General features: G+C 40.8%; 1 protein-coding gene across 2 annotated transcripts in view; it reads left to right on the top strand.

The window, feature by feature from the left end:
- Window positions 1-10,725, top strand: part of SLC35A5 (solute carrier family 35 member A5) — a 130,344-nt gene extending 119,619 nt beyond the window's left edge. The window contains exons 8-9 of one of the 2 annotated variants that reach the window (XM_086934100.1): window positions 8,537-8,625; window positions 9,977-10,725. In XM_086934100.1, the coding sequence (XP_086790226.1) occupies window positions 8,537-8,587 (51 nt within the window). In that variant the 3' untranslated portion in view covers window positions 8,588-8,625; window positions 9,977-10,725. The remainder of the gene's footprint in view (window positions 1-8,536; window positions 8,626-9,976) is intronic. The other variant, XM_086934099.1, reaches the window with a different exon arrangement.
- Window positions 10,726-27,232: the final 16,507 nt, after the last annotated feature.

The raw sequence follows: 27,232 nt of genomic DNA on the forward strand, positions 1-27,232 counted from the left end.
GACAAAGAACCAACAGGACCTTCACTTCCAGCAGCACCTTGCCCACACTCGCAAGCCCTCTGCGAGAATGTGCTTGCCTGGGCAGGTTTATTGAGGAATGAGAGTTGTAAAATTAACGGCGGGGGTTCCGCCTTATTTCTGGCTCCTTGTGCGCTCTGCCCGATCCCCCTTTTACCTTTCCTTTCTGTTCCCCTTATCTTCCCTTTTTTTTATACTTCTATTTTTATCCCTCTTTGGGGGTCGCTCTTCTCTATTCCTGTTCTGTTCCTCCCCTTTCGTGCTTGTCTCGTTTTCTTTTCTGTCCTTTCTTTCCCCCACAATGGTTTGACTACTTGTTGGAAATCAATATCTCTCCAGAGGACCCGCTCTAAGTAGAAAGGGCATATTGTTGTAATTGAGTGAGAACAGGTCGTTGAAGTTGACATTGTAGAATTGTCCTTTTGGTGTGCGTGGGCAAAGTCTAGCTGATGTATTCTATATTGCATGTAGCGTTTAAAATCCTTGTACTATTCGTTCCTATTTGCATATTTTTCCCATCCCATTCATTTCCTTCGTTACACTCAACTAATTTGTAAGATTTCCTATATCTCCATTCAGTTTACGGGCAAGAGCGAGGTCAGCAAATACAAACACTGCTGATCACCCTCGATCAAGGTACAATGTCACATGCATTGCAGGAAAGAGGATTGTCACGCACCACATACACTAAAGTACTGTACTTAGCCTGACAAAAAAGCACTCCGGAAGAGTTGTAATGCCTCCCAACCTACCGGAAAAGGTTATGCCACAACACTGGCAGATAGGGCACACAGGCGATGGCATGTCACCCGCCATGCAGACACAGTCCTTAGTATTCGTCCTGCATTAAAGTAAACTGCCACCCACCCTGGGCTCACCAGCATAGCTATTCACCATTCCCTAAGGAGCATTGTTACCCCCATTGCATTCGACAACACCTCCATCTATCCAACTGAAAATTGCACTGACTCCCAAACTGCAGGGGTAGGATCTAGCAGGCGCGCAACACCCATTGGGCTCACCGGGCTTCAGCCCCCCCCCCGTCGCCTCCTCTGCCCGGGCTAAGATGACACGCACTGAAATGATGCAAGAAGGCTGCCATCCGATCCGAGAATGATATTTATTATGCCTTCTGAGAGGCCCAGCAGCCCGAGCCAGACAGCCAGCCTCAAACAGTTTCACTGAGTGAACCCCCAGCCCCCACCTCTTGTTTTCCTTTAGAGTGGCGCTGAGGTGAAATCCTTGCCTGAAGGCAGGGATTTCACCTAAGCACTTGATGTGTTCAGCATGGGGTGTGAAGATGTGCACAGCAGGGGGAAAGGGCTGGCCAGTGCAAGTGACGCTTTTCCTTTGTAAAGGAATTCCTGCTGGCATCATAGCCCAGGGTGTGCTGTCTGCGCACTTGTATAAATGTATATTCCATACAAGTGGACAGACAGCAAAACCCTGGGCTATGACGCCAGCAGAAATTGGGGGGAAAGGGTACCAATTTTTGATTTTCTCCTCAGGAGCATTTTTTAAATGCACAATCAAATAACGGTTGTTTTTTCCCTCTTTGAGCGTTGAAAACTTTGGTGTGCACTCCTCTAATGGACAGCCTTAAAATATCTTGTAAATCAGAAGTTTATTTCAGGTGACAGTAATATGAGCCAAGCTATCAAGAGAAAGTGAACGATTCCCTGAATTTCGTAGAATAAAGCCCACTACCAACGTATGCATTTAGCTCAATAAATGTAATTTATATAGCAAAAACATAATCTAATATTATCAATAAATATGTCACTCGAAGGATTACTTGCAAGTGCTTTTCTAGAGTTAATTAGAAAACACCTTTATTTTTGCTGTCGTGGTGGCAGTGGTAATGTAGGACTCAATTCATAAAGATTTTGCTACGTGTACATGTGACTTTCTCGTTTACGTACTCCTACATCCCAAATGTGAGCAAGGAGTATTGCTGTCCTCCTTTTGCCAGGAGTACTACAAGAGTAAGCCCCTTGGTATATAGACTTAAAGAGGAGCCTTAGAGAAGTGTACGCTCTCAAAGTTGTCTTTCTGACCTGGTCTCCTCAGATCCTAATAAATAGACAGGAGCCCTCGACTCTCCACAAAGGTTCACTGACAGGAAGATGAGGACCCACTTATCGAGGAAGAAGTGGCAATCACTACAAAGTAGTGTCACAGACTCTTAACAGAAAAGCTGCTTACATTGCTCGGCTTACATTATGCACATGTAATGTAAGTTTGTAGTGTTCATTTTTTGGGGTGCTAGTGGTAACTTTAGGGTTCAGGGTGGGTGTGGGTTTTAGTGTGCCAGGGGGCAATTTTAGGGTTCAGGGTGGGTTACAGATCGGGGTGCCAGTGGGTAATTTTAGGGTTCTGAGTGGGTATGGGTTTTGGGGTTCCAGGGGGGTAATTTTAGGGATCCGGGCGGGCATGGGTTTTGGGGTGCCAGGCGGTAATTATAGGGTTCAGCGTGGGTATGTGTTTTGGTGTGCCAGGGGTAATTTTAGGGTTCAAGGCAGGTATGGGTTTTGGGGTATCAGGGGGCAATTTTAGGGTTCAGGGTGGGTATGGGTTATGGGGTGCCAGGGGAGAATTTATGGTTCAGGATGGGTATGGGTTATGGGGTGCTAGGGGGGAATTTATGGTTCAGCATGGGTATGGGTTTTGGGGTGCCAGGGGTCATTTTCAGGTTCAGGGTGGGTATGGGTTTTGGGGTGCCATGGGGTTAATTTTAGGGTTCAGCGTGGGTATGGGTTTTGGGGTGCCAGGGGCAATTTTAAGGTTCCAGGGTGGTGATTTTAGGGTTCAGGGTGGTAATGGGTTTTGGGATGCCAGGGGGTAATTTTAGGTTTTGGGGTGGGTATGGGTTTTGGGGTGCCGGTGATAATTTTAGGGAACAGAATGGGTATGGGTTTTCAGGTGCCAGGTGTAATTTTAGGGTTCAGGGAGGGCATGGTTTTTGGGGTTGCAGGGGTAATTTTAGGGTTTGGGGTCGGTATGGGATTTGGGGTGCTAGGGGTAACTTTAGGGTTCAGGGAAATATTGGGTTTTGGGGTGCCATAGGGTTAATTTTAGGGTTCAGGGCGGTATGGGTTTTAGGGTGTAAGGGGGTTAATTTTAGGGTTCAGCGTGGGTATGTGTTTTGGTGTGCCAGGGGTAATATTTGGGTTCAGGGCAGGTGTGGGTTTTGGGGTGTTGGGGGGTAATTTTAGGGTTTAGGGTGGTAATAGGCTTTGGGGTGCCATGGGGTTAATTTTAGGATTCAGTGCGGGTATGGGGTTTAGGGTGGGAGGGGGAGCATTTTAGGTTTCTTGGTGGGTGTGGGTTTATCAGGTGTCAGGGGGGCAATTTTAGGGTTCAGGGAGGGTATGGGTTTTGGGGTGCCGGGGGGTAATTTTAGGGTTCAGGGTGGTAATGTGTTTTGGGTGCCAGGGGGTAATTTTAGGGTTCTGCGTAGGTATGTGTTTTGGTATGCCAGGGGTAATATTAGGGTTCAGGGTGGGTATGGGTTTTGGGGTGCCAGGGGGGTAACTTTGGGGTTCAGGGTGGGTATGGGTGCCAGGGGGGGATTTAATGTTCAGTATGGGTATGGGTTTTGGGGTGCCAGGGGTAATTTTAAGGTTCAGGGTGGGTATGGGTTTTGGGGGGCAAGGGTGTAATTTTAGGGATCAACGCAGGTATGAGTTTTGGGGCTCCAGGGGGGTGATTTTAGGGTTCAGGGTGGGCATGGGTTTTGCGGTGCCAGGGGGTAATTTTGTGGTTCAGGGTGGTAATGGATTTGAGGGGGCAAGGTTGTAATTTTAGGGATCAGTACCGGTATGGGTTTTGGGGTGCCAGAGGTAAATTTAGGGTTCAGGGTGGGTATGGTTTTGGGGGGCAAGGGTGTAATTTCAGGGATCAGCGCGGGTATGGGGGTTGGGGTTCTAGGGGGATGATTTCAGGGTTCAGGGTGGTAATGGGTTTTGGGGTGCGAGGGGGTAGTTTTAGGGTTCGGTGGTTATGGGTTTTGGGGTGCCAGGGGTGTAATTTGGAGGTTCGGGTGGTAATGGATTTTGGGGGGCAAGCAGTAATATGAGGGTTTAGCATGGGTATGGGTTTTGGGGTGCCAGGGGTAATTTTAGCGTTCAGGGTGGGTATGGGTTTTTGGGTACCTGGGGAAATTTTAGGGTTCAGGGCAGGTATGGGTTTTGGTGTGCCAAGGGGGTAACTTTGGGGTTCAGGGTAGGTATGGGTTTTGGGGTACCAGGGGTAATTTTAGGGTTCAGGGTGGGTATGGGTTTTGGACTTGCAATGATAAATATTTCACAAGCACATTGTCCTCCTATAGAAGCAATTGTTGACGAACTGGCGAAAAAGGGTCGTCGCCTTGAAATGGCATTGTGAAAATTGGTTGTATTGTGTTCCTAAAGTGCTTTGTAGTAAAATATATTAAATTGGTCTTTTAATTCAGTACATTCTGTTCCTTTTTCATAAGACAATAGGACATAAATGCATCAAATTAACACAAATGTGTGCTCTAATTGTTGTCCAGTTTCAAATGCAGAATTCATCACGTTTTCTCCGCTTGACCTGAGCATTAATCGATCCCGATTATCTACCATTTTAGCCCCGCCCCATTTTTTTAACATTAGCCACGCCCCTTCATTTGCCATGTTAGCCCCCCCGAAATTAAGACCTAGTTGCGCCCCTGGGATCTAGCAACCACCCTGTATCTCTACTGTTCCGGTTATGTGACGTCTAATCCTGGTGGAGTAGGATACCCTGTTAAAGAGCCTTGATCTGCTGCTGTCTGTGCAGCGCTACATCTGAGCACCCAGGAGGGATCAAAGGTGTTGGCACCTTTACTTGTGCAGCTTCAGTACATCTAAGATAAAACTGGCAACAAGTTTCATGAAACTAGTAATCCCAATTACACGTTTTTTTTTGTTTTTTTACAAATAGTGGTTTACTTTCTATTTTATTGGGAGTGTACCGTACTTTTTAGGTGAAAATCTTTAAAGTGACGAGGGCTGATTGTGCTTTAAACACTCTCTCAATGCCCCCCCCCCTCCCCACCCCCGGGGAGCACGTTTGGTTAATTGCTGCCGCCACCATATAATGCCTGCAAACTGCTCTTTGCTCTGTATTTAATTGTGCTCCAATAGAATATGGCAATTAAGGGCCTGTAGTTAATTTCATCTGGGCCGGGCACGCGCGCCTCTGCAGCACAGCAGTGAGTCGAGGCACTCGGGAACAGACTGCGTAGGGTCAGCACGCAATTAAATCTATAATAATTAAAATGAAAGGGTCAAAGGGCAGCAGTGCGGAATGTGCTGACACACTTTACCTACCCTCCACGTCAACCCACAAGTTCATTCATGAACCCTCTGCATGTATCCTTCTCTTATGAAACTGTCCAGTTCTTTTCATCAATCCTGTCGTGTTCAAAGGCTCTTTAATTTCTATGTTTACACCGCTTTACTCCGATCCAAAACCACCCACTTCTTCGAGCATGATTTACAGTCATCTCACTTTTCACCCATTCCGTGTTAAAACTTTACATTCCTTCTGCCCTAACCGCTCCATCCACAGGACGTTGTACCCTCATGGCAAACACGCAGCCTTGGCCCCACTACTTCTCAACCCAAAGTATACATCTTATCTTACTTGGCCTATATATGTTATCTGTGTTGACTTCTACCATAAAACCTGTGGGGCTGAAGAATGAGGTAGTGGTGACCGACCTTCAAAAATCAGTGGCTCTCGAAAATGTGGCTATTCCTCCATGGCAGTGGCAGCTGGTGACTCTCGAAAATAGTGAGGCGTTTATAGGGTACTTTCTCCTGCTGCTACCTTAACACTGTTTATTTATTTATTTTTTCAGTTTTTACATAATGCGAACTCGCCCAACAGTATTGGAGCGCTTTGCATTAGCACCATTACATTACATAAAACACACCACAAGAAGTTATATAATAATATTGATAATGATAAATAAACATAATAAATAAACATTCAACTTACCTCAGCAGTTGACCTACTTTGCATGAGTGCGGGCCAACTCTGAAATCCAGCCGCATCACGCGCTAAATAGAAGAGCTGATGCATGCTGGGCGAGTAAAGTGAACTAAACACACAAACCACAGTGCTCCATCTGAGAACGATGGAGCTGTGCATTTGCTTCCCCACCTCCCTGACAGCTATGACTGGGAAAACCTGAACTGTACATGTTGGGCAGGCCATAAGCAAAATTCCAGTCACCCTGACATGCGTAGTTCAGTTAAGAAACCCTAACTGCCGGGTGCCAATAAACAACACCTACTAGTAAAACAAGCATTGGCATTGCCAATAGGTCTCGTTTTTATCTATCTCCCTCACTTACTTTTTTGTATTTCTTCACCCCCTCTGTGTTTTCCTATTGTTCTCTTGTAATTAAAAAAAAATTGTAATGTATGTTTCCTTCCCTGTACATGCCAGTCCACCTCCCAAGCCTCTCTGCCTGGCATCCCGTAACAGTGACATCCCCTCTTGTGTGCATATCTCTGCGTGTGTTTTTTGCTCGGTGCGCGTTTCTGTGTCTGCGTGTGCATCTCTGTGCGTTTTTCTGTCTCTCGGTGCACATCCCTGTCTCAGTGTGCGTGTCTCTGCGTGTATTTTTCTGTGTGTGCGTCTCTATCTCTGTGTGTGCGTCTTTATATGTGCATTTGTCTCTGTAAGTACGTCTCTTCTCTGTGTGTGCATCTTTGTTTCTATGTGTGTCTCTGTGTGTGCGTCTCTACACGTGTGTCAGTCTCTATGTGTGCGTGACTATCTGTGCGTCTCTGTGTGTATGTTTCTATGTGCGTGTCTGTCTCTGTATGTGTTTGTCTCCATGTGTGTATCGAGCATGTGTCTCTCTGTATGTTTGTCTCTGTGTATATGTCTACTATTAGCCTCACTGGCAATGTAAACATGGCATGGGAATGCTATAATACACATACTTACTCCACAGATACATACAAACCTGGCATTCCCTAACATACACAGTACACAAACCAGCAAACATATCCAGCTAAATATAAAGAATGCCACATTCTTTACTCTAACTAATGCGAGACCTGTTGCAATGTGTCTGTGTGCATACCCAGAGGTGCACACTGCACCAGTGCACGCTGTGTCTGTGTGCATACCCAGAGGCGCACACGGCACCAGTGCACGCGCCTCTCCTTTTATTTAAAAGCATTCCCAGCTCGAGGCGCACATGCACGCCTGTGTTGTGAGTGCCTCCCGGGGTACATGCGCTCTAACACTATGGAGTCACAAGGCGAGAGCGGCATGTCCTGTGCCCTGCCCCAGCACAGTCTGTGTGTGTGTGTATGTGATGTGAGAGTGTGTTGGTATGGGTGTGTGTGAGAGAGCGCGAGAGAGTATGTGTCTGTGTGCATACCCAGAGGTGCACACTGCACCAGTGCACGCGCCTCTCCTTTTATTAAAAGGATTCCCAGCTCGAGGCGCACACACACACACCCACACACACCCACACCGTCAGTGCACACTTTCACCTGGCACAAACACCACCAGCTGTCATTGCACGCTTCCACCAGGGGCACACCACCAGATGTCAGTGCATGCTTTCACCAGGCATACACACACCACCAGCTGTCGGTGAACGCTTTCATCACACACACACACACCACCAGCCGTCAGTGCACGCTTTCACAAGGCACACACACCACCAGCCGTCACTGCACGTTCCACTAGGCACACACACCACCAGCCGGCCGTGCACACTTCCACCAGGCACACACACCACCAGCCATCAGTGCACACATCAATTGTTAACGCATTCACAATTAACTGTTGTAGCAATCGCAATATGGCACACTTTACTTTTAAACATATTCATCTAAAGCGCAGCACGCCACCATTGCTACAAAAATAAATACACATTTTTTTGGCCTACACTTTATAGACTTTTGTTGCAGTTGGTGTTGCCATTTACAAAGCCATTCGCTCTAAATCAAATAAATCTGAGACCTATTGCATTTCTAATGCTTGTTAAGTGTAGCGTTTGTGGCGGCATTGAGGACTTTTCTAGTGGGTGCAGCCTACAGATCTGCTTCTGTTAAAGGCAGTATTAAGTGTCTTTACAGATTTGCAATAGGGAAGAAATATTACCGTTTTAGCAGAAGGGGGTTTCTTTATTGGGGAAAATATTATTCCTTGTGTAATACTAAAGCCACGAGGTCACGTTCATCCATGTAAAAATTTCCACTTGGAAAATCTACACGAGTAAATGCTATACTTTGGAGTACTCTAGAAAAAGTACGACTGTAGTAGATTTCCTGGAGTAGTACTGGGATACTTGTGAATTCCTAGTAGTTAGAAAATATGCTTTGAACGTAGGCAGGAGCATATTGTACACTTTGAAATTTAGGTTTTTTGAAATCCGGTCTATTATTTTAGGCATTCAGCTCCTATTTCGTATAGAAACTTATATTTTGTAAACCTATTTATGTTGAGAAGCTAAATAGATCACCCAATGTTCTCACTGCAGCAAATCCGGGAAATGCTTGCCTGTACTTTAAGAAAAGGAAAATGGAGCTAACCTACCTAAGGCATATTGCACTTAGATTCAATGAAAGGGTATGTTTTGTTCATTCAGACTACTGCTTGGCGAGGGTTGCTGCTCATGGTTATTTTTTTGGGATGGTGATGGGTCCTTTGCCTAATACTAACCTGCTTTCTTTAAATTGGGTGACTAGAATAAAACTACTCATCCAGGAGATAGCTTCTTTCATAATGTGGTGTATGCATACATCTTTCAAGGGCGAGAGGCCTCTTCCTGAAAGATGGAGCTTCTTTGGTAGTACGATATATTGGGAAATGTTTTTGCTTCTGATGAAGAATTACTCTGAACATAATTTTACTGTTCAGAATTCTCAAATGGACATGAAAATAAAGTACTTATCCAGAACACACATTTATAGGAGTAGGTATTTAATCTGGTGTGTCAATAAAAGGAATGGAACTAAAACCATAAAATACACAGCTATTTGAAGCGGCCAAAGAAATGAAGTGGGCATTGGTAATGTGATGTGTATATTGGAGACCGCTGGAGCACACAGTTCATCTAAGACTCAAATTCTCAAGAACTTGTGTGGAATACAGGAAAGATTAATATCAATATTTAGCTCTTTTTTGTCAAAAAAGATCAGATCCTTAACTGATGTCAATCTTTATCTGTACATGTATTGTGGCATATGTGTATGTTATACAGGGAGCTCTGAGTTTTCTACGTTTGTATTTTGTGTTGGTTTTGGTGGTTTGTAAAGAGCCATTCTGCCCCCTTTCTACCCTGCAAGATGCTGTGCATAGAGAGAGAACGTCCCAAATAGATTTAGTTCTAGCATAAGAAAGATTAATAGGTTGCATAAATCAATCTGGTATTCATCGAAACATATGTGCCAGAAACAGTTAAATGTGATTGGTGCCATTGCTTCAACAGAGAGGCCACTAGTAGTGGGGGTGCTGAACATCAGATGTTATTGACCGGGTGTTGCGGCTCCACAGAACGTTAGGATCCAGCCTTTTTCACTGCGGTTCCTAGAGTTCTTTGAGAGGCAGTCTCAGGCCCATTGAACAGTTCTTTAATCTCATGAAAATTAAGTAGTTTGGCTGCACCCTCGCGCAGCCCCCAAGTCCAACAATTGGACGAATGCAAGTTTTAAAAAAACGTTTATGCTGCTTATTTTCTTTTAGATAGTTGACCATAGCTGAGGACTTTGATATGAGAATGTTCTGTGTAATGCAGAGAATAAAATGAAGCTGCTTGAATTGGTGATTTGATAAAGTCTCTTTTTTTGCTACACTGGTTTTTTGTTGGGTGCTGCTCTGCCTTTCCCTTGTACGTTTCCTCGACAATTTATAAACAAAGTATTTAAATATGTACTGAAATGTCCTTGTATTCACATTTTGGTTTGTGTGTCGTTTGTAGGATGGAGAGGAACTTCAAAGATTGACTAAAGTGGATCCAGACACGGAAACAGACGAAGATTCTCTGTAGCAAATTAGAACAGACTTCTGTCTCACTCTTTGAAGGATTTGAAATATCGGTGTCCAATTTAAAAACCATGTATGTACCCGTTGTGGGTATTCAAAAACGTTTAGCATGGCCATTCTCACCTTAGAAAGGCATGTAACGTTTTTGCTGCAAAAGACAGTAATAAGTGTATTTCCATAGTATAAAGTATGCAAGACTCCAGTTATTCACTTGGATGTCAGCAAAGCGACTGCCCCACCTGAAATGTATTTTTGATGTGAATAAAATGTCCATTATACATTATCTTGGAGATTGCCCAGTATACAGGCCATCTGCTGCTATATGTATGGTCCATAATGTGTAACATGCATTCTACTGTGTGTGCCGATTTCAATTCATACTCTGAGATTTGTTTTTTAGGATTTCCACATTTTTCAGAAATCCACACATATCATGTAAAGCGACCGGCAATGCAGATTCCTTTTTTTTACTTGTTCTTAGAACCTTAATGAATTGGCTTCAAAGACCTTATAAATGAGCTTGATATAAATTCTAGTAAATTATGGCATATTGATCGCTTGTATTGCAAAAAAGCTGTTGCTTTACAATTTGGCTGTTACCAAAAGTTTTATTTTGGTATCTAACATTCTTTTCAAAATGATTCAGAAAAATAAACTTGTAAGGATTTTACATCCTTGACTTTGCACAGTGTCTGGCATGTTTTTTCGTATGTAATTGTGAGTTTGACAATGTTGCCCATTTCCCTGACAAATCCTTAGGTACGTATATTAAAGACTCTAAAGGCAAGTTTAAATAAGTTGATTAATTTGTCACACCACAGGTACAATACCAATAATGTTGTAAATGAAGAAGAGGCTGCACACCAGTGTCGCGTTGGTTAGGGACTTTAATCAAGCAGAGGCGTAGAAAACCCAACCAGCAAGACCGGGACCAAACGGGCAACTAACCGCCGTTGGACCGAACACTGGATACGTAATAGGATCAGATAGCACGAGCTCAGCGCGAGACATAAGCTGAGGCACAGGGTGAATATAACACATCTCTTTTCCTTAAACAATGGATAAAGAAAGTGCAACAAAACAAATTAGGCAAAGATTTATACCAACATATTGTAAAGAAAAGAAAAAGGTGGAACACAAAAATAATGATTCTGCATTGAACACACAGCTTTCTCTTGAGAACACAGGACCATGTAACACAGGGCCATGTAACCCCACACCCTTCCTTAAACAAATACAATTATACGAAGTCTTTTAAAAATAGGCAGGAGCAACCCTTTTGCGAAGAGGTCTGCAAATCTCTTCAGCAACAACATTTCTAGTGACCGGCACTGAAACTGTTGGCTTGACCTTTTTCTGGTAAAGTGCTACCCTCCGGAGATTCCAAGTTTGTCCATTCTGCAACTTTATGTAGTTACCAACTACCGACTTCACTTGGTAAGGCCTTCTAAATTTGTTGAACATCCTCTGATTTCCGCCAGGTTTCACTTTTACCAAGTCCCCTTCAGCTATGTTAGAAGAAGCACAATTTTCCGGGATGTTGCACCCCACCTTGTTTACTCTCCCATGTAGCCAACTAGGAATTAGCTTCGTACCCGCTGACCTCCCCCTCATGAGCTCAAAGGGTGTCACGGACATGTTGCTATGAACTGTTGTGCGGTATGCCCACAGCATTTCTTTAATTTCCTTCTGTACTGAACGACCTGAGGCTAAGGCAAGCTGCATAGTGCCCTTAACAAGTCTGTTTACCCTCTCGCATAGTCCATTCCCTTGTGGGTTGTAGAGCGAAGTACGCAAATGCTTTAAGCCCAAAAACACAAAATAATCCTCCATAATGGCAGAGGTAAGCAGTGTGCCATTATCTGTCAAAACCATGGAAGGGATCCCTTCACGTCTAAAGATCTCATCAAACACTTTGACGGTGGAGTCAGCAGTGATACTCTTCATAAAGGCAACCTCTACCCACCTAGAAGCCGAATCCACTAACACCAAAGCAAACTGCTCAGAATCCAACAGGTCATGAAAAAGACCTATGAAGTCAATACAAACCTTCTGCCACGCACCATCGTCAAAGACAATCTGCCCCATAGTATCCTTACTTGCAAGAACCTGTAACCTTTTCTCAGACTCTTTGCATGACTGACACTGTTCAACCCAACTCTTTACCTGTGCATCTACTCCCGGCCACCAAACGTCAGCTTTGATGCGTTTGCCAGTAAGGGTTTGGCCTAGATGGCCCTCATGTGCCAAGGCAATGATACGGGGTCTAAGGGATACAGGAGGTATATATTTTTCACCCCGCACAAGAATAAACTCGCTCTGTAAAAAATTTCATCCTGTAACTGAACATAAGGCCTAAGAGCAGGTGAGACCGTACTTTGCCTTGACACCCCTTCCTTGCACATCTTAATCAGACCTTCCATGACAAGATCTTTTTTCATTTCCTCCACCCATTCCTTCTTAGATATGGAACTGGGTAAATCACTTTCCAAGTCATCTAAAAACGCGACCACACTCTCGGTCACCATCTCTTTAGGCTGCTCTTTAATGTCGGGCAATCTAGATAAGCAGTCCGCAACACTGTTGCACCAACCAGGTAAGTATTCCACATTGCATGTAAACTCTTGGACACTGACTGCAAGTCTCGCTAACCTCCCAGAGCAATTTCTAATACCCCCAGGGGCTAGAACCTTCAACAGTGGCTTGTGGTCTGTTCTGAGTGTGAATGTGATTCCCCATAAATACACTCGGAAATACCAGGTTGCCCATGCAGCCGCCAACGCTTCACGCTCTATGACCGAGTAATTCCTTTCGGTCTCAGTCAGAGAACGTGAAGGAAACGCAACAGTGTTTTGTTTACCATCACCTTTTTGTGTTAGAACCGCTCCGATCCCAACAGAGCTAGCGTCCACAGTGAGGATGGTGTGAAATGACTGTACAAAACTTGAAAGAATATTAGCATCCAAGATGTTTTGTTTGATCAATAAAAAGGCATTTCTCTGATCTGCACCCCAAGTGAAACCTTTCCCTTTCCTCATGACGATTCGCAAGGGTTCAACTTTCTCCGCAAAATTTTAACGAATTTTGCATAGTACTCAACCATGCCCATAAAAGACCTTAGTTTGTCTTTGTCATCAGTTTCAGACACATTACATATTGGGATACAGGAGGTATATATTTTTCACCCCGCACCAGAATAAACTCGCTCTGTAAAGAAATTTCATCCTGTAACTGAACATAAGGCCTAAGAGCAGGTGAGACCGTACTTTGCCTTGACACCCCTTCCTTGCACATCTTAATCAGACCTTCCATGACAAGATCTTTTTTCATTTCCTCCACCCATTCCTTCTTAGATATGGAACTGGGTAAATCACTTTCCAAGTCATCTAAAAACGCGACCACACTCTCTGTCACCATCTCTTTAGGCTGCTCTTTAGTGTCGGGCAATCTAGATAAGCAGTCCGCAACACTGTTGCACCAACCAGGTAAGTATTCCACATTGCATGTAAACTCTTGGACACTGACTGCAAGTCTCGCTAACCTCCCAGAGCAATTTCTAATACCCCCAGGGGCTAGAACCTTTTGGTGGCCGGGAGTAGATGCACAGGTAAAGAGTTGGGTTGAACAGTGTCAGTCGTGCAAAGAGTCTGAGAAAAGGTCACAGGTTCGTGCAAGTAAGGATACTATGGGGCAGATTGTCTCTGACGATGGTGCGTGGCAGAAGGTTTGTATTCACTTCATAGGTCCTTTTCATGACCTGTTGGATTCTGAGAAGTTTGCTTTGGTGTTAGTGGATTCGGCTTCTAGGTGGGTAGAGGTTGCCTTTATGAAGAGTATCACTGCTGACTCCACGGTCAAAGTGCTTGATGAGATCTTTAGACGTGAAGGGATCCCTTCCATAGTTTTGACAGATAATGGCACACAGCTTACCTCTGCCATTATGGAGGATTATTTTGTGTTTTTGGGCTTAAAGCATTTGCGTACTTCGCTCTACAACCCATAAGGGAATGGACTATGCGAGAGGGTAAACAGACTTGTTAAGGGCACTATGCAGCTTGCCTTAGCCTCAGGTCGTTCAGTACAGAAGGAAATTAAAGAAATGCTGTGGGCATACCGCACAACAGTTCATAGCAACATGTCCGTGACACCCTTTGATGTCTATCCTCTCTAATCTCCATGCATGACTAGAGTTTGGTGTGCCTTTTGGAATATTTCTGACATTACTATCAGTTTGTCATGAATTGATCACCCACACATGAATAGTTAAGTAGAACGTCTGAACCAGAGGACAAAATAATACTTGCTGGAGTGCTAGTTGATAGCTGATGGTTTGTCACGGATCGAAACGAGCAAGTGGCAAAAACAGAGTACAATTTGTGTGCAGGTTAAAGATGATGTCCTGCTAACGAACACTGGGATGGTGATGTTTAGCTTAATCATTGATAAATGCATTAGATCTGTAGCATAAGACTTTGCTTCACAGCTTATTTGAGCATGCAAACACTGTGTTTCATGTGTAGACCATTTAATACAGCATTCTGTTTTCTGCGAATCAACGGAACACAGTTAAACAGTGGAATACAAATGTTTTTAGAGCCTTGGGGAGAGAGATGGATGAAGGGAGGGGGTTTGGTGGTGTAGTTTAGAGGGGTTCTTGTTAGTAAGGATCTGTATATATAAACTTTATTGTTTAGTTAATTAAAACCATAACAATCATACAAGTAAAAGTAAGAAAAATTTCCTTTACAATAAACAATTAAAATTCTCCAGAATATGTTTTTAAAAGATACACTTCAGTAAGACCGTTATTAATAATAAAATTTAAAAAAAAACTTTTTGTTTTAAAATATCATCTTGCTTTCAGGCGCCTTTCAAAGGCTGTCAAGAACTTTATCAGCTTGCAATGGATTATGGGGTCTGTTGAATCCAGGGCACCAATAATGGCAGACCTACAGGTGCATAGTCTCTTTACCCTAAAAGTGTCCTTTAAAAAGTACGATTGCTCCTGATTCAGAGACTTACAGTGGCATATGATGTGGATTATATTTTCTTTTGTGGTGCCACATAGTTGACAGGCTACTGAATCTGAACGTTTCCAGACCGGTTCGTCCGCCAGAGTTGGGAATTTGCCAAATCTCAGGGCCATTAGCCTTTTCTTAATGGAGACCGAATATGTTGTTTCTAGATAGGCAGCCGGGTTGAGTTTTTTATAGCTATTAATCACAGTCCAGGAATGGGAACGGTCTGAAAAGATGGCTTTGTCCGTAATTAACGAATTAAATTTGTCCGCCTTATTTAATGCCTGTTTAAAGGAGGTGAATGGGAGGTTTTTGTCCCACAGATTAGCAGTGAATGTTTGCTCCAGAGCACGAGTAAGATATTTATTAGCTGCTGAGTTTTGTTGGCTTTCTAATTCCTGCCATTAAAATCTGTTCATAGTGTTATTTGTGGCATTCATTTTAATTTGGTACCATACTCTGATGCTTGTGTAAAGTCTTTCCAATGACTCATTCGTTAGGCCAAATTCTAGGCGCGTCTGAGCTGATGAAGCAGAGCTTGGGAGTTGTAAAACCTTCTTATATATGTTTATAATAAGATTGTTTAAAATAATAGCATCCTTGCCCTGCATTGCTACGCTAGCATACGCTAGGGTAGGAAGTATTTTGGTGGCCATCATCGTCAATAAGGGTGTAAACGAAGGACCTTCCAGTTTTTTTTACAGCAAACTTAATGCAAATATCAAAGCTCCAGCTCTTTGCTTCATGTATTTTTTTAGGGCATTTAAGTTTAGTTTGTCGTCAATATAATATCCTAGATATTTATAATTTGATACTCTTTCCAGTTGTTTTCCTTCAAGCCTGATATTAAGATGCGCTGATCGTCGATTGGTTATTAACATTGTTTTTGTCTTAGACAGATTGAGAGCAAGGTTGTTTGCCGCCAGAAATTCCGACGTTACTACTAGTAGTCTAGACAGGCCCACCTTAGTTAGACTCAAAAGCACAATGTCATCAGCGTAAGCCATATGAGTAAGTTGGAGGTTGCCAAGTTTCGATGCATGAGCATTACAGTTGTTTAGATTGCCCGAAAGGTCAGAAATAAATAGGTTAAATAGTTGTGGCGCTAAGACGCAACCCTGTTTTAATCCGATCGATGTATAGATTTTTCTTGATAAATGAGCCCCATCCCCTAGCTTGATTTGCGTCCAGGTCTCAGAATAGAAAAAGAGTAGTCCCCTAAGTATACCCTCCGGTATGTCTCATCCTCTCAGCTTCGCCCATAATCGCTTACGATCAACACTATCAAATGCCGCCTGCAGGTCAATAAAACAAAGGTTAAGCTCCTGTTTAGGGCGCTGGCATTTTTCTGCTATCATGGTTATTGACAATATGTTCAATGTAGTTCCGATTCCGGCTCTAAAGCCAGTTTGGTTGATTAGAATCATTGCGTTGTCTTCTGCCCAATTTACCAGGTCTTTTAGAAGGAGGGAAGCAAAATATTTAGCTTCTATGTCCTGGAGTGTTATTAGACGATAATTTAGAGGATTAGCTCTGTCTCCTCCTTTATATATAGGTGTGATGATAGAGCCTTTCCAACTTTCGGGAATGCGATTACACTTTTGAACGCCTGCGACCCCAAAATTCTGGTGCTTGTTTGAAGGCGATTTGCGGGATACCATTTGGTCCCGTCGCCCCGTTGCTTTTGCCCTTTCTAAAAATGGTGATTATCTCCTCAGTTGAGTAGTAGCCATCTGTGGTCGCAGGGTGTGCCATAAGTCCATTGTTGTTAGGTGGCTAAGGTGTTGCTCTTCACTGCTGTTTGTATGGGGATCCACCGGAAGGAATTGCTGCCCAGGTGCCTTCATTGAATTTTCTTTAAATTTTGTTGACAGAAAAGTTGCCCATTCGGATTCTTGGATGTTCGATGTTAGTACATTTCGCGGTCTTGTTTGCTGGTTTATAATTTTCCAAAATTTTTTTGAGTCCTGGAGCTTAGAGCTAGCTAGCAAATTGATCCAGAACTCATCATTCATCTCCTTTTTGTACTCCCAATTCCTTTTTTTATATAACTTTCTTTGAGCAAGAAAAGTTTCCAAATATCTCCGATCGTTAGCGTTTACTTGCAAGTTTTTTTGGCTTATTCGTAAAACCCTTCTTAGTTCTTGTAGCTCCAACGGCAATTTCTTTGTTGAATTCTCTCTATTAGCCCCAGATTTAAATGGTTTAATTTTTGTCTTTAATTTCTCTAGAAAAAGAGACCAAGCTGGTATCTCGTCCATTGTTGCACTATCGAGCTCTTTCAATGTGGTCTCTATTATTGTGATCCACTTCTCTTTATTGGAGCTGTTCCAGCATATTTGTTTTAGATTAGTTGTACCTAATTGGCCCTCTAGGGAATACACAGGTTGCAGTGTTTCTACAAGGAAATTGAGTTTAAGGTGCTGCATCCCATGATCACTCAGTGTTGTGTATTCTATGTAGAAAGTGAGTAACGGGGGGATCAATGGGAGACTTACAATGGTAAAGTCCAATATTGATTGGGTGTATGTTCCATAGTAAGTTTTTTTCGGTGGTCTGTCTTCCTCCGTCCTACCATTCAAAACTTGCATGCCTAGGTACTCCAATTCCGTTACTAAGTGTCTATCTAAGTTGTCCATACGACTCTTTGTTGCACCATTTGACTGCTGAGGGACATTCCAGTGAGTGTTCCCTGCACTTACCATCTCGTCTTCTTCTGGAGTATATATCAAGTTGGAATTGAAGTCTCCAGTTAATATAATGTTCCATGTTGGCTCTGTACTTCGTAAATTTAATATTTCTTTGCATAGCAAATCATTTTTTATCTTTTTTGCTTGTAGATTTGGTTGTATATAATAATTAATCAAAATTGTCGTTTTATGGCCGTATGGATTTTGTCCTGATAATTTCACTAGCTGGATGCTTGAATTTGGAGATTTAAGTTGTTCTGATTTGATTTTTAAAGCAGTAGAGATGTAAACTGAAAGACCTCCAATTGCTCGGCCATAGGTTTTGCCTTTTTTCGCAGGTACCGTGTAGTGAATAAATCCGGCCAGTGCGATGTCTTCCTGCAGCCATGTCGCTTGCAGTGCAATTATATCGGCGGCGTCCCATTCGTCCAAAGCAAGCCCGTCCTCTAACAATCTTTTTGCTCCGGCTATATTCCAGGAGATTATATGTATATTGTTATTTACTGCTTTATTTATTTCTAAATCGTTCGGTCAATTCTTCAGTTTGCTATTCTGCATACTGGGAAGCCATTTCCAAGCGTCAGATAGTGTTAACGAGTCCTCTCTATCTATGTCGGGAACGTCGCGTATGGTATCTATCTCGCTTCTGCCTTTGGCGTTCTGTAAAATAGAATAGACTGGTTTTATCGGGGCAAGGTCCACCAATCTCCTAGTATGTTGCGGGTAGCTGTTCTTCTTTAGAGGAAGCGGGTATTTTGGAATAATTGGCTGTGATAATTGGATACCCCACTTTTGGAATATTGCCGATTTCCCTAATATTAATTTCACTATTGAGGCGGTTTTCCATGTTGTCATAGTTTGTTCTTTCGTAGATTCATTTGTGCTGCTTATGAATTAGACCCGATCTAAGTCGGAAGATTTGTCACTGACCGTGTCATGAATGATGTAATATGTGACATCATCAGCAGTGAATTGCGGGTGCGCGAAATATAGTTAGTACAACTAACTATATCACGAATGATGTAATATGTGACATCATCAGCAGTGGATTGCGGGTGCGCGTAATATAGTTAGTACAACTAACTATATAGGAGCAATTTCAATGGTTTTTTAAATGCTAATTCCTAACTGTATATGACCTAAAAACCTATGGTTGTTTAAGTGAATTTGCAAGGTTTTTTAAATGCTAATACCTAACTATATATGACCTGAAACCTATGTTTTTTTTAGTGAATTTGCAAGGTTTTTTAAATCCTAATACCTAACTATGTAAGGCGTGAAACCTATGGTTTTTTCAGTGAATATATATATTTAATATAATATATATATCTTTTTTTATTTTCAAGTTTTTTTCTTTTTATATTATTACAGGGTCCGCGCACCGTAAACGCAATGAGCTCTTAACCCGACAAATTTTTTAAATTTCTAAATTATATCTACGTTTTTAACGTAGATTTTAAAGGTAGACAATATCTGCTTTAATGTAGAAAAAGTTTTTTTAATACTTTTAACAGTATATTACTTTTTGAAGTAGTAACAAATCTCACGAGGGTATGTCGCACGTGCATGCAACGTAAGAGCTCCGTCCGCGCACCGTAAAAGCTTCGAGCTTTTACCCCCGAAAGTTTTATAAACTTTAAATCGTTATATCTACGTATTCATTGCACAATGTCAAGGTACACATTATTTGGGATAATAAAGAACATGTTAATTTAAACTTTTAAAGATCATATCTAACTTTATTTAAGCAATTATAAATGCCGCGAGGATCCGTACTACCTAAACGCATCGTAAGATGACGTAAGCGCTCCATAAGCTTACGTCCAACCATGTGACCTTAAAACAAAATATTTAATTGGTTTATAATACTTCCTACTCCAATTGTTGAAAGGCCCCTCCCATGTTCATCATTCTTCTTTGGCTTTCAGAGAAGCAACAACTTTTTTTCTACAGCTCCTAGCTACAGAAAAATACTTCAAAATGGCTGAACATCCAGAGTCTGACCATTCTTTTAATGAAGACTTTGTTGAAGAGGACCCTCGCCCAAGTAAGAAGAAGAAGGAGTCCATAGTCTGGAAGTTTTTCAGCTTTCCAGAACATAATGCACCATTGGTCAACTGCAAGATCTGTGACAGTGTTATCTAGAGGAAATCCTAATAAGAAATATTCATTCGGAACCCACACAATGGAACGCCATGTAAAAAATATACACCCCAACAATTGGAGTAGAGCTGTGGTGCAAAGATCTCAGGAGCAGGACTCTTCTCCTAATACATCTACAGCAAGAACCGGAGTACCACCAATGCCATCTTCAATGGTGGTAAACATTCAGCCAGAACTGAAAACTTTAATGATGCAATGCATACATTGCAATAAATCAGTAGCCTTCGGACAACAGTCCATTGAAGTAATTTTGCAGAAGAACAGGAACCACAGATGCAGCAAATAATTTTTTTCTTTCAATTTCATAGTTTGTTCCTGTTGAACAATTGTTTTGTGTAAAAAGTTCATTTTTCTACGTTTCTTTTAAGAACTACCTCTACTGGTTAAAAAAGAACTAAATTTCTATGTTTGTATGTAAAAGTTTGTCATAGTGAATGTCAAAGTGCAAAACTATAAGGATGTGGTGCATCATAAATCTATAAGGTGTTTACCTATAGTATACTGTATTACTTCCAAAGCACTGAAATGTAACATATTTATATAAATATGTTACAACTCTATGGGCCAGATATAGGTAATCTTGATTTACCTACTCCTAAATACCGAATCATACCAATTCAATATTTAAGAGTACGTAAATGGGATGTAGGTAATTTCTCTTTTGAAATTACCGAATCTGTATAATTCAGTCATTTTACCGAATCGGTATTTACCGATTTGGTAATTGCCATTGATTCCTATAAATCTTGAGACCAATAGGAATCAATGACAATTACCAAATCAGTAAATACCGAATCGGTAAAATTACCGAATTGTCAAGGGAGACAGGTTGTCACTTTGACACCCTGTTGCACCCTTGATTCTGATTTGTGTGCCATGTCATACACATACATGGTTTTAGGGCATGTATGTGTGCCACATGGCACAAATGTACATGCACAGATATGCATGTACACAGGAATTCATTATTTACCTCCGAAAGTTTTATAAACTTTAAATAGTTATATCTACGTATTTGTTGTACAATATAAAGGAACACATTACCTGGGATAGTAAAGAACATGTTAATTTAAACTTTTAAACAACATATATAACTTTATTTAAACAATTATAAATCTCACGAGGCTGCGTACCACGTAAGCACATCATAAGATGACGTAAGCGCTCCGTAAATAAAACTTAAACGCAACGTAAGCTTACATAAGCGCTCCGTAAGCTTACGTCCAACCATGTGACCTTAAAACAAAAGATTTAATTGGTTTATAATACTTCCTACTCCAATTGTTGAAAGACCCCTCCCATGTTCATCATTCTTCTTTGACTTTCAGAGAAGCAACACTTTTTTGTTTACAGCTCCTAGCTACAGAAAAATACTTCGAAATGGCTGAACATCCAGAGTCTGACCATTCTTCTAATGAAGACTGTTGAAGAGGGCCCTCGCCCAAGTAAGAAGGAGTCCATGGTCTGGAATTTTTTCAGCTTTCCAGAACATCAGAAGAAAGTAAATGCACCACTGGTCACCTGCAAGATCTGTGACAGTGTTATTTAGAGGAAATCCTAATAAAAAATATTCATTCGGAACCCACAGCATGGAACACCATGTAAAAAATATACACCCCAGCAATTGGAGTAGAGCTGTGGTGCAAAGATCTCAGAAGCAGGACTCTTCTCCTAGTACATCTACAGCAAGAACCGGAGTACCACCAATGCCATCTTCAATGGTGGCGAACATTCAGCCAGAACTGAAATGTAATGATGCATGCATACCTTGCAATAAATTAGTAGCCTTCGGACAACAGTCCATTGTCATTTTGCAGAAGAACAGGAACCGCAGATGCAACAATTGTTTTGTGCAAAAAGTTCATTCTTCTACTTCATCTTCAGAAGAGTTCTTTCCTGAAACCCCTAGAACACAGAGAGAGTCCATAGTACGGAAATAAAAAAAAAACAAAGAGAGAAAAAGGTAAATGCGCCTTTTGTCACATGTAAAATCTGTCACACAGTACTTTCAAGAGGGAATCCACAGAAACAGTACAACTTTGGAACTTATAGCATGGAATGCCATGTCCGGAATATACACCCAAACAATTGGAGTAAAGCTGTAATAAAAAGATCATCAGAGGAGCAGGGCTCTGCTCCCAGCACTTCTTCTGAAGCAACAGCACCACCAATGCAAGCATCAATGGTTGCAAATATCCAACCTGAACTTAAGAATTTGATGATGCAATGCATTTGTTGCCAGAAACTAATAACCTTTGCACAAGAGTCCATTCAAGTTATCCTGCAAAAAAACAGGAAGCACAGGTGCATTACCAGGAGCATTTTTTTCTTTTCTCTGAAGATTGTCTTCTGGATGAATCTTCTAATTCAGTCCTCTTGATTGATAAAGCTTGCTTATAAAATCTTTGTTTGCGGTTCTTGGTAGGCATAATCTATTATGACTCTGTAGATATTTTCAATCTGTTGAAAGAAAAATATGACATATTATAGACCACTACTAACATAGCACATAGCAATTATCATTAACTAAACAATATAAACACTAGTTCACATCTCTTTGTGTGTCTCATATCACTCTCTGCCTGCACCATCTCCCTCTTTGCATGCCTCATCTCACTTTCTCCTTCCACCAACTCTCTGTATGTGTGTGTCATCTCAATCTCTGCCTACACCATCTGTCTGTTTGTGTGTGTGTGTGTCTCATCTCACTCTCTGTGTCTAAAACGATTTACAATTCTAAATGTTTTTTGGTTGAAATGTCTGGCTTTAAGTTTTTTGACAAGGAACACACTGAGTGTGTATGTGAATTAAGAAATTATATTTTCATCTTTTTCCATAATGTTAGCTGTGTGTGCTCACAGTTTGTATCTTTTAGCTTACAGGGTAGACTTCTTTTTAAAGTGTTTCTCATGCTTGGATTCAATGCTGGTACAGAGATAGTGCTAATAGTTTAATTTGGCTTGTAAATATGCTCCTTTTTTAAAAGCGCCTTGCGCAACCTTTAACATGGGTACAAGTGGTGAATATATGGAGAGGGATAGGAATAACAGATAGAAAACAATATGAAATGGTGTGGGAGATGCATAAAGGATTTCACTAATGGCATCAATTGAGATGGAATATAAGATAAAGAGGGGCATATTTACAAGCCCCTTGCACAATGTTTAACATGGGTACAAGCAGTAAATGCATGCAAAGTGATAAAATTGGCACACAAACAAGAATATGAAATGGCACACAGACAAGAATATGAAATGCCTTGAGAAATGCGTAAAGGATTTTACTAATGGCATAAATTGAGATAGAATATACAAAAAAGAGAGGCATATTTACAAGCCCCTTGCACACTGTTTGACATGGGTGTAAGCAGAAAATGCATGCAGAGTAATAAAATTGGCACAAAGACAAGAATATGAAATGCCTTGAGAGATGCGTAAAGGATTTTACTAATGGCATAAATTGAGATGGAATATACAAAAAAGAGAGGCATATTTACAAGCCCCTTGCGCAATGTTTGACATGAGTGCAAGCAGAAAATTCATGCAGAGTAATACAATTGCCACACAGACAAGAATATGAAATGCCTTGAGAAATGCGTAAAGGATTCTACTAATGGCATAAATTGAGATAGAATATACAAAAAAGAGAGGCATATTTACAAGCCCCTTGCGCAATGTTTGACATGAGTGCAAGCAGAAAATGCATGCAGAGTAATAAAATTGCCACACAGACAAGAATATGAAATGCCTTGAGAAATGCGTAAAGGATTCTACTAATGGCATAAATTGAGATAGAATATACAAAAAAGAGAGGCATATTTACAAGCCCCTTACACAATGTTTGACATGGGTGCAAGCAGAAAATGCATGCAGAGTCATAAAATTGGCACACAGACAAGAATATGAAATGCCTTGAGAGATGCGTAAAGGATTTTACTAATGGCATAAATTGAGATAGAATATACAAAAAAGAGAGGCATATTTACAAGCCCCTTGCGCAATGTTTGACATGAGTGCAAGCAGAAAATGCATAGAGTAATTTAATTGCCACACCGACAAGAATATGACATGCCTGTGAGAGATGCGTAAAGGATTTTACTAATGGCATAAATTGAGATACAATATACAAAAAGAGAGGCATATTTACAAGCCCCTTGCGCAATGTTTGACATGAGTGCAAGCAGAAAATGCATGCAGAGTAATAAAATTGGCACACAGACAAGAATATGAAATGCCTTGAGAGATGCATAAAGGATTTTACTAATGGCATATTGAGATACAATACACAAAAAAGAGAGGCATATTTACAAGCCCCTTGCGCAATGTCTGGCATGGGTGCAAGCAGAAAATGCATGCAGAGTAATAAAATTGGCACACAGACAAGAATATGAAATGCTGTGAGAAATGCGTAAAGGATTTTACTAATGACATAAATTGAGAAACCTGACTAATTTTCAAAATACAACAGTAATGAAGCCCAATATGTTTGTTATGCTTCCCAATACTGCAAACAGCACTCTCTCTATATTAAATGAGCGATTACACACCTGTAAAATCACTTTTGAAAATGTAGAACATTGTGAAACACACACCAGATTTTTTTAAGCAGAATCCCTGAACTGCAGATCAGACACTGGAAACAGAAATGGCACAGTTTCCCACTCATTCTTCTTACTTATTTCTGCTCAAAACCAATGAAATGTCTTCCCACACTATTTCAAAACTAAACTAACATTTCAATTGGTTCTACATTTCCACACTTTCAAACTCACATAATTTTCACCCATCCCCCTACTGCTCATTCAAGCTGTTACCATGGTAACTCCCACCTAAGGAAGAACAGAGTTTAAAAGTTCTTCATACTATGTTGCAAATGAATCCAGCAAGGTTGTTAGAGCTTTCAATATACCAGCTAATCATGCGCAATGTTCCTTTCAATGACCTTTTCTGAACCATTAGAATTGCTTCTTTTAAAAAACAAAACTATGCACCCTAATATGCTCTTTTGCATTTTCAGAAAGCACCAATCATTTCTTAAGCTTCAAGTGCAGTGAATGTCCTCCTCTTTTTTTTTCTAAACTGCAAGCTTTCCAACTGCCATTTCATTTACAGCCCTCATCTGAGTACAACCAGATCTGCCTTGAACATGCTTTCAGTATGGTTTGTAGGACACAGCTTTGTATTCTGGTCTAAAAGGTATGCAACAAACAGAGGAATTTTAAACCTTGATTTACCAAAATGTGGATATTTTATGGATTGGCCAGAGAGGATTGAAATGTCACCAATTGATACCATTGGTGAAATCCTTCATGCATCTCCCACACCCTGACCTCATAATTGTGCACTGTGGTGGAAATGACTTATGCACTTTGACTGGGGTTGATCTGAAGGACATCTTTGGACAATTGATGTCACTTTTTCCTCAAACTGCCTTTGTCTATTCCAATATATGCCAAAGGCAAAAATGGAATTGGTCCAATCAATTTTGTCCGCAGATTGAGAAAGCAAGGAAACATGTAAATAAATCTGTTTCTGCATACATGAGAGACTATGGAATGGGTTGTACATACCACAACAACTTGTGTTACAACATGCCAGGCATCTATAGGACAGATGGTGTACATTTCACTAATGAAGGGAACAGAGTCTATCTCTGTAACATCAGACTCTGCATTGGTACTTACTTGTAGGTACCAAAAAAACACAATGAACACAACGGCTCTTTTTAGAGCCAACTAACATGTAAACACTCAAATATGATTTTTAACTTTATTTTTTTTATTAATTTTTACCGAGGGCCATGCCCAGAGCACTCACTCGTGTTTTCTGTTATTTTTTTAAAAATAAACATTATTTTTAACCTTAGGAGTCCTTGAAGGACCCCCTGGGAAGGCCTAAGGGGTCAGGGACACTCTACCCTACCCCCTTCCCACGTTTTTAAGTTATATTTTTCACTCTCTTCTGAAACCACAAAATGGTGGCGATAGGGTCCGCGAACCGTGCATTTACCAAGCATTCACGGTGCGCGAACCTATTGGAATAAAACAAAATCAATAAAACTAAATGGAAATGGACATCGTCTCCTCTGTAGATACCTTGTATGTTGTAATGCAAGTTATTGTGGTATATTGAATCCATACTGTAGTCTTTCAGGAAAGCAGAAACAGATTTGTTCACATGATTCCTTCCTTTCTCAATGTGTGGTCAGAATTGGCGTAGGAGTTCCTACTCTTGTGAAACACACTTGCTGTTCTATATACTTACTTATGTTGTAAACTAGTGCATCAGACACAGTCAGTGAGAGAAAGGATGCAGGACATGAAGAATACAAAATTGTATCACTTTGCTACTACCTCATAAATTACATTTAAATAAGTATCATTTTCAAAAAAAAATTCTTTACTAAATTAAAATTTATTTATCAGAATTTTCAAAATCTAAAAGAACTTGTAGCATTTCTTCATCAGGAATTTCATCCGTCAAAGTGTCTGAAAATGATTCGTCAAACTCAACAATATCTACACATTCCATTAATTCCATTTCTAGTGTTTCATCAAAAAAATCTGCCATGGTATCTCCATGTTCTTCATGATTTGTTTCATCTATAGGATCAATATACACCACAGAATAAGTTGCCTCAATAAACGTTGCTGTTATTTCAAAGAAGATGTTGGTAGGCTCCTCATTTTTATTCATCATTTTATGTTAGTGCACTATTAAAAGAAAGAGAAACAGCGCTTAGGAAGAGTGAGATAGGGCAGAGAAAAACTATTAAATTCTATTAGAAGAGTCACTACTGTGTAAATCTCACACCAGAAATTGAACACCAAAATTTCCTCACAAAACTACCTCAGACACTATAGTCACAAAATGGCCGTGTTTCCCTGGACAGTGTATAGTATCAAGCTAGAATTAGAAATATAAAGCACTGCATCTGATGTTGCCCTACTCAAACCATAAGTATAACAGAAAAACATTAAATAACTTAGTGAACAACAGAGTTCTCCTTATAAATTAACAACTCACCTTCTAGAAAACTGTTGAACAGTAAATTCTGTCTCAATCTCACCTCAGAAGTATACCTCAAACACTAAAATCTCAAAATGGCTGTTTCCCTCTCATTTTTCATACATATTTAAATACCCAGCCAATACATATATGTATGTATATATATGTATATGTATATATATGTATGTGTATATATATGTATGTGTATATATATGTATGTGGATGTATGTATATATATATATGTATGTGTATATGTGTATGTGTATATATGTATGTATGTATATGTATGTATGTATCTGTGTGTGTATATATA

Source organism: Lissotriton vulgaris, chromosome 8 (genome assembly GCF_964263255.1).
Source record: "Lissotriton vulgaris chromosome 8, aLisVul1.2, whole genome shotgun sequence".
NCBI classification, from domain to species: Eukaryota; Metazoa; Chordata; class Amphibia; order Caudata; family Salamandridae; genus Lissotriton; species Lissotriton vulgaris.